This window comes from Ipomoea nil, unplaced genomic scaffold (assembly GCF_001879475.1).
Source record: "Ipomoea nil cultivar Tokyo-kokei standard unplaced genomic scaffold, Asagao_1.1 scaffold3030, whole genome shotgun sequence".
NCBI lineage: Eukaryota > Viridiplantae > Streptophyta > Magnoliopsida > Solanales > Convolvulaceae > Ipomoea > Ipomoea nil.
In genome coordinates, this window is record NW_017619458.1 from 3257822 (window position 1) to 3266819 (window position 8998).

Genomic DNA, 8998 nt, shown 5'->3' on the forward strand with positions numbered 1-8998 from the left:
GAATTTTGAATTAAAACTCAAATAATAGTGGCTGTTTCAGGTGTTACAAATCGTGCATTAAATGCCAAAATTGAATGCTATTGAGTCTTTACCTCCTATATAAGAAGGGAGTGGGACAGCAGATTTTTTAGACACACAGTGAAGCAGTGAAGAACTACGAACAAACACACACATAGTTTTACTCTCTAAAAACTCTGCTCCTACTCCACTCTTGAAGTTGTGTTCTGCCAGTGCTCTAGTTCGCCGGGTTCGTCCGTTTGGGTGCTCGAACGTCGAACCGTTGTACGTTTTAACCTGGGAAGCCTAGGCCACAACGCTCCTAGCACTTTTGGGAGGTGGCAAATAAGGTTTTAAGGAAAAAGGCACTTTGCCTAACTCGTACTAATCTTTCTTCCTCTCCTTTTTTGTTTTGGATTATACTCTAAGCAAAAATCCTTGCTTCATTTTTGTTTGATTGGAATTATAATCTGAGGATTATAAGTTCCAATTTTTGGTTGACATATATTGGTATATCTTTTTCGTAAATAACTAAATATATACGTATATATAACATTTGGATCCGGTTTATATATATTTGTGTGTATATATATATTTCAGATATATATCCAATAATATATATATATATATATATATATATATATATATATATATATATATATATATATATATATATATATATATATATATATGCTCCGGATCGCATGAGGTCACATAGATAGATGAGTTTATGAGATCCAATCATATCCATTAGATCATTGCATATTAAAGGGTGAGATTGAAATAGATTTTGTATGCATTTCAGGTAGTAGTCTATGCGTAAGGGTGAATAAGTAATTGTAATATAATAGATATTTATGGTTACAAATAATTTGGAATATATTCCATGATTACCAACTGATTGTTGGAAAGGATTATTTATTAACGGTATTATATTAGTAATGATACGCTGGTGATTCCTGAACGCAAGCACTCGCCCATCAGCCTCACGGTGCAGCGGTTGTTTGACATCAACGACCACAGTGATGGTGCTACCGGACACAGGTATTTGCATATGTTTTAGAACTATTTTAGGCTTTACGATTGGTGTGCATATATTATAATGGGTCTGTGCGTCGAGAATCAGTTGTGTGCAAGTCAGTGCATTTCGAAGCGTGAGTGTCTAATGAGCGCATGAGGGTGGCGTTTACTTCGAATATTTTTACGAAGGGGGGGGGGAGGTTTGGGTTCTGTGTATTGATTTTTATTTTCTTGTTTATGTGTTTTTGTTTTTTACCGGCGTGGTGGTGTTGTTGGGGGTGTTGATTTGTTGATGGGGTGTTGTGTTAATCGGACGGTTCACGGGGTTATATAATTCTTTTCCTGGAGATGGTTTTGTTTGGTTTTTTTTCCCCGGTTTGGAATTCGTTAGTGAGGTGTGCGTTATATAATGATGGAGTGTGCGAATGTCGACTGTTGTTTTCAAGAAGGGGGTGGCGAAAAATTTTTTTGTGATGCGGTTTGTTTTGATAGCATTTTTTGGGTGGAGTTTGTACATCTGTTATTTGGAGATATCTTGACGAATACATTTACGAATTAAAGCGTACAGTATATGTGTTGAGTGTGGAAGAGCTGTTTTCCTTGTGCAATGTTGGAGATTTATATAGTAATGGAGATTAATATTTCAGATGGACTACCATGAAAAGCTTAAATAATATTTGGTGTTGTGGAGTTATAAATATTATTTTAGTTTGGTAGAAAGTAAGTTGGGAAATATGTTTTCGTATGGTTGAAGTTTCGGCTATATGATGAACTTTCGTATGAACTTTTGGCTATTTGGCTCCTTTCGGCCAAATGAAAATAATGAAAGTTCACATTCATAACAAGTATTAATATATACATTAACGAAAGATGGCTTTCACTTCTTTCTTTTGTTTTGAATGTACTGCATGCATGACTAGTTATATATATATATATTTTATATGTTTATTCATTTTGCATGTTAACATGCAATGAATAATGAATATATATAATATATATATATTTAACGTTGCTATTTTGTATGCAGTGCATGAACCTACGAAGGTCCGTATCATATGAATATATATAATATTAAATTATATATATTTCTCTCATGCCTGATATATCAGATAAGATATATCTTATGGAAGTTAGAGTTTTTGAACTCCTATAACTTCCATGTAACTTCTCCTAACTGCTATATTTATTTTATATAAATATCTGGAGAAACATCTGAAAAATGCAGAGAAAAAGAAAATAGGCAATTGATGGAGGCAATCAACTTGCAGGAAACCAAGACATTTCACAGGCTTACAATTCTACAGGAAATTCTCAAACAGAGCAACTTGAGAATTTAATTCATCTTCTTGTATCCCATAAGATTAAATCTTGAACCTTGTTGCTTTTATAGAGGGAGATTTAAAGCTTATAGGAAAGTGATTACACGCCTGAAGATATCAAATGATCCAGTTTTTGTTCCCTGTTGTTTTCTGTATTTTGTTGTATTTCAAATGTATTACAGATTACAAGCCCTTTTTCTAACATGCAATGCTGTTTTAATTACACCGCATATCAATTTTCTTGTGCAGTGTGGAAATCACTCGCAAAATTGATTGTTTTTTAAAAATTGTTTCATCCTTTGCGATGGTATTTACTAAGACAGGTGTAGTAAGAAACACGTTTGTTGGGCGTTTTATTAGCGGCCTGTGCGTCGTATGGTCGTAACATGTGCATGGTGTGTGCTGGGTTGGTGCAACGTAGATACTGAGCATGTGCAATGAAGTATAAACCCATACGCATAGACTAATTATTTTGATGATGAAAAGATTACTTGTGGTTTACTATGAATATGTTAACGAAACATATGTTACAGGTGTGTGCAGTGCAGACGACATCGATGCAAACGAATCAGAAAAGGAGTGCAGAATGGATATTAGCCCGGGAGGTACGAAATATTAGTATACAGAATGCGACCGTAGCCTGAAACCATATGAAGGTCAAATGTTTAATACACTGGAAGATGGAATCCAATTTTATACGATGTATGCCACAACAACCGGATTTGATGTGCGCCGAAGTTCGGATAAAAAGAACAATTTTGGTATTGTTCTGAAAAAGGATGTTGTGTGTTCGCGGCAAGGGTTTAAGGAGACTAGGGGCAAAGAAACATTGGGTGAAGGAGGGGGTTCGGAGAAGAAGCAAAGGCAGACCACTAATAGAGTTGGTTGCGGCGCTAGGATTGTAATGAAGATAGTTTCTGCCGAGAGACATAGGGTTCACAAATTTGAAGAAAGACACACACATTGTCTGTGCGAGGAAAGTCACAAACCATTTATGAAAGTCAATCGCAAATTGGAGATTGCACACCAAGAATTCATTACTAAGTGCGAAAAAGCAAACGTTGGTGCAAGCAAAAGTTTCGACATATATGCCGAGATTGTAGGGGGTCCCGAGAACATTGGTGCGACGCAACAGGATTTTAAGAATTACAGAAGAGAGCTATTAGCGTACATGAAGTGGGGAGATGTGCAAATGGTTATATCAAACTATCTTGAGCAGAAAACAGATTGTGCTGATATGTACTTCGAATACGAGGTGAACGCAAATGATCAATTAGCTCGTGTCTTCTGGGCGGATGGTATGGCAAGGAAAAACTACGGTGCGTTTGGCGACGTGGTATCCTTTGATGCAACGTACAAAACAAATAGGTATGAAAGAGTTAATTTAAATAGATAGGTGTGTAAATTTAAATTTTTGGCATAGGATGAGGTTGTGTTTGGGTAGCGACGTATACAGGAAGTGAAGAGTATGATGTGCATTTTAATTAGGGCAGTGCGTGTGTGTAAGTGAGTTCTTTACTAGCACGGTGCGTGGATGTATGCGAAACTACGTATAATGTAATTTAAGGGCTGTTTGTGCATGGGTTGTAAGTCTGTGCGTGACTATAGTATGTCTGTGCATGTTTTTGCAATGTGTGCGTTTGATTTTTTTTGCCAAATATGTGACGCCCGATTAATTGCTATGTAATGGATTCAGGTACCACCTTGTGTTTGTCCCATTCACAGGAGTAGACAACCACAAACGATGTGTGACGTTTGCAGCGACCCTGATTGATAAGGAGGACGTGGAGTCGTACAGTTGGGTAGTAAAACACTTCAAGAACGCAATGGGGACTGCACCACCTATAGTAATAACCGATCAAGACCCAGCTATGAAAATTGGAATCGCAAATGTGTTTGGAGGTAGTCGTCATCGTTACTGTATGTGGCACATAATGACTAAGGTTAGCGAGAAAGTGGGGGCCGAGATGTCAAAGAATAATGAGTTCCGGAGGGCATTGAATAGTGTTGCGTGGAACGAGAAAGCAATGAGATCAGAATTCGAGATTGGGTGGAAAACAGTAATTGGGAAATACAACCTACATGAAAACCGATGACTAACGCGTATGTACGAGGAGCGTGCGTCATGGGTGCCCGCGTTTTGCGATGATGTGTTCATGGGTGGGCTACTACGTACCACTTCCCGTTCAGAGGCGGAGAATAGGATTTTCCAGGGTAACATGAACAAGCACCTATGCCTGGTAGAGTTTTTCACCCGCTTCGAGCGTGCGGTAAGAAAACAACGAAAGAACAACCTAGAACTGACCGCAAGTTGCATCGGACAAACACCAGTTTTTGAGACACAACTACGAATAGAGCGATCAGCTGCAACAGTGTACACTTTGACTATTTTTTATGAGGTCCAAAAGGAAATAAGTGCAGGGTGTTTTAAATGTCGAGTTCGATCATTCACTGAGGCAGAAGGGTTGAAGACATATATGGTTGAGGATGAAAATGAGCAACGATACATAGTCATAGTGCAAGATGGGAGCAACATAGCATGCACATGCAGAATGTACGCAAGAGTTGGTCTCCTTTGTAGCCATGTTTTTGTCGTACTCAAAGATGAACGTATCGATGACATCCCCCCACAACATATTACACCCCGATGGACGCGAGAAGCCGTGAAACACTCCCCTACTGATACGGACGGAGATAAACAGAATGGTAACAACACTTTTGGGCACGACAACAATGAGGAAGGACAACTAATGAATATATTTCGTAGATGTTTGGGCAAGGCTAAAGGAAGACCAGAAAAATGAAGGAGATGAGACTGTGCATGGAAGAGTTTGAAGCAACATTCGGGGAGGACGAAGAACCCGATTTGAATGTAAGTGGGAAGCGTGCAATAATGGAGTCGTATTGCGGTGTTGTAACCCCAAAGACGATAGAAGTGCATCCTCCTCCCGTAGCAAAAACCAAAGTTTCTGGCAAACGAATGAAATCAGCAAGGGAGACAGCAATGACGAAGCATTATAAGAAAAAACGCACATGCAAAACATGTGGACTAGCCAATGGCCATAATAGCAGAAGCTGCCCACGAAAGTAGTTAGACCATTAGTCCATTATTAATTATTAAACAGAACTACAAACATCCGAATAATAAGTGTTTTTTGAGATTCTAAGATGAATAAATGGGATGGGCACCTGATGTGCAAATATCTTGTTGTCTGTGTGCATTGTGCGTTATGAGAAATTAATTTCCTACGGTTTGTGCATGATTTTGTGATACAATTCGCCTTGAAACTGGCATGGACTAAGGTGTTAAACCACCCGAGGTTAAAACAGAATTTGAGTTAAATGTAATTGAAAATGAAAAGAATAAACTCTCAGAAATCGAATAATAACGACAATGGATAGTTTGAATGAATAAGGATAATATGTTGATGTAAGATTTAAAATATATAACACATTTGTGAACATGTTACGGGAAAGTTTATAAATATTTTGATTGTGCCGACCTAAGCGCGAGTAACCGTTATAGCTGTAGCATAAGCACCGATACGGACATGCACTAGCAGTGTTTTAATAGCTATATATAAAGGAAAAAAAGTAATAACCTAGGTGAATTTGACAAAATAAGACAATAGAACGTTCGAGTAGATTAGGAAAATACTTAGGTGATAAAGTCTAAATGACTAACGAAATCAAAAAATTTTAAGCAGAGAGCTAGTAAACGTTGTTAGTGTTTGGTAGCATGTGCAAGTGAGTGTTATAGTCGGAGCACAAGCATTCGTATAAAATGTAGTCACAGTAATACCAAAATGCGATATTTAAAATGAAATATATTACGTTTTTGCAAACGTTTACAGATGCAAATGGACCCTCTGAAGTGATAAAAAAGATGCGTGTATGTTAAATTGAGAATGGTTTTAAATTTTTAAGTGTGCGATGGCCAGTGCGTGCGAGTTAATGTTTGACTCGTAGCAAACTTGGGTATTGATCATGAACGCGCACTTAGTAACAGCGTTTGAATGGAATTGTATGTGCAGCTTCGAATATTGGTTCGGGCAGACAGTTGAGAGGTTGTAGGGGTTTTGGTTTAATGGCAATTGGTTGTGTGACTTGTTACAGAGTGGTAGAATGCACTACTAATAAAGACAGAAGCTCGCACAATTAGCTACGCAGAGCTTGTGCATGAATAATAGAATGCACGGACACCATATGCAACGAAATACCATACAAACCGAAATAGAGAGCTAAATATTGAAACACGTTCGTTTAATGTTAGCGCACGCAACAAAATATCCAATGGTCTAGCAACACCCAAACTTAAATGTATGCAAAAAAAGTAGATGCGGTAAACAACCGCCAGTGATACGCGTCCCGTTCACCACCTTCCGTTCACTGGGCACCAGCAACACTGTTGACAATCACTTGGCGACGTGTATTTCTATGAAACATAAGAATTTCATAAACATACCGAGCACGGAGGGAGAGCAACGCACGTGCGTCGCCTCGGCTAAGACCGCAATCCCAGGAAGCAATAGACTGACCAATGTACGTCTCCATATGAGCATGGCAAAAACACCACAATCCACCTTATTTTTAATATCGCGCCATGACATTCGGACTCTCCTTGGGAGAAGTTGCAACACCTTTACATAAAGATCTGGATAACTAGCATCCTCAAAGAATACCGATAGAACATCTCTCTGTATAAAGTAAAAAATTAGTCAAAACGCCAAATGAATACAATGGTGACTAGTATGTAACGATCCACCATAAGTTAAAAAGTGAAACACCAACAAAAGAATAAGGACAAATAAATACCAACACAGTAGGGGTATCCCCGTACTTGTCAAGAGATACCCCCCCGCAGATGAGTTATCGATGAAGTCAATTTTCTGGCGCCGGACGTCAACAGCAACGACATAATAATGCGACTTATCTATTATCGGAAAGATCAACTGCGACAAAAGGTGTAGCGCATACACCAAAATTAAGAACCGATTTCACATACCACAAGACAAATGGACACATATAGAGAAATCTCAAATTCAAAATAATGAATGGATTAGGGATTGCACTAACCATGTCAATATCCGACCAAAACTCATATGGTGACACCTGCAAATCTGCCTCTAACGCAGTAGAAAACCAACCCAACCGGTGAGACCATGCGGCTGTACTTTGAACCACCGAGTACAACTGCACTACAAAAAAATATTAGTATCGAAATGAAACGGTTCCTAAGGGAAAAAGAGACGACCTATAAGGCGAGGATGGGCTAACCGTTGTGGTTGGGGATGCAAATAATCGCTTTGGTGCACCAACCAGTTTGGTCCTCTCACGGGCATTCAAAATGCATGACCAAGCACTCAACACACTCACAAGCACTTGGTTCCCTTCCAACAATGACACAAAGTCGACCCGACGAGCAGAACGGCCACAATAGTTAAATAATTCTGCCGTCCTATGACATTAGAATCACTAAATTCAAAAACATAAAACGTCGAAACCCCGAATGAGCTAAAGTAATAAAGGGAAAATTCTTACAAGTCAACGTTAGCAGTACGGGCGACCCAATCATAAACCGCTTGAGGGTCAACATTATTGGCAACATTCATATTGGCAGCGCGGGTACGCGTGAGGGGCGCATAAGAATTAAAATCGATGGTGCGCAAAGCACCGACATCATGCGATACATGACGTGAAGTCGTAATTAGTGCTGCACGCATTGACGGACTGGATGCCACACCCTTGCACGGACCTAGTGTATTGTTTTGCTACGACATGAAAACAGATTAGGGAACAATAAATATGTACAAAAAAATTGAAAAAGGCGTGGCCAAAAAGCAACCAGGGAGACAACAATACCTCAGGAGGAATTGAAAATACATGCTGCGAGGTGGTACCACCTACACCCCGGCCACGTGCAGTCACGCCCCCGACCGTACCGGAAACCCCAACGGACAGTGCTTTTGGGGCAACCGAGAGTTGGTGTTCCAACGCACGCACCTATTACCAACATGGGTGTGGGACATACAGGATTGAGATTGATGGAATAATCGTGAGCCGTAAACTGGTATACTGATTAGAAAACGACATCCACACTAATACTTACAGGTACACAAGGTGCAGACCTAGTACCCCCGGATGGAACATTTGAAGTATCACCCACATATTCGCGCATAATTGCATCCACTTCCTCCCAACATTGGGCAGGGAGATCTTGGGACAACCTAAGACTGAATGAAGAAACGTCATCACATCTCTAATGAATGCAGAAAGAACAATAAAATGAGCAGTGGGTGCATAACAAGTATAATGTATGTGCAAAAGACCAAAAATTACTGCCCATTAGTAGAAATAACAATAAAATGAGCAGTGGGTGCATAACAAGTACAATGTATGTGCGGAAGACCATAAATTACTGCCCATTAGCAGTTAGTAAGGTAGGAGCCATTGTTATACAACACATCTGCACCACATAGAAACTACATTACCATGCGAGACAACTAACATATCCCAGATAACAAACAACAACAAAAAAAGGCCACTAGTAGGTGTAGCCACAAAAGAAGTGTATACCATCCACATACACCCTACACCTGCTTAACTTTCTTGCGCTTGTACACAAGCATACTTACAGCAACTTGGGATTCCATCACATGACC

General features: G+C 39.4%; 2 protein-coding genes across 2 annotated transcripts; both read left to right on the plus strand.

Moving 5' to 3' along the window:
• The first annotated feature begins 3036 nt into the window (after positions 1–3036).
• LOC109163545 (protein FAR1-RELATED SEQUENCE 5-like) lies at positions 3037–4432 on the plus strand. Its single transcript, XM_019312294.1, has 2 exons — positions 3037–3704; positions 4033–4432. Exons 1-2 carry the CDS (start codon positions 3037–3039, stop codon positions 4430–4432), a joined length of 1068 nt encoding a protein of 355 aa, XP_019167839.1.
• A 9-nt stretch (positions 4433–4441) lies between these two features.
• Positions 4442–5140, plus strand: LOC109163546 (protein FAR-RED IMPAIRED RESPONSE 1-like). The gene has a single exon (XM_019312295.1). It carries the CDS (start codon positions 4442–4444, stop codon positions 5138–5140), a length of 699 nt encoding a protein of 232 aa, XP_019167840.1.
• Positions 5141–8998: the final 3858 nt, after the last annotated feature.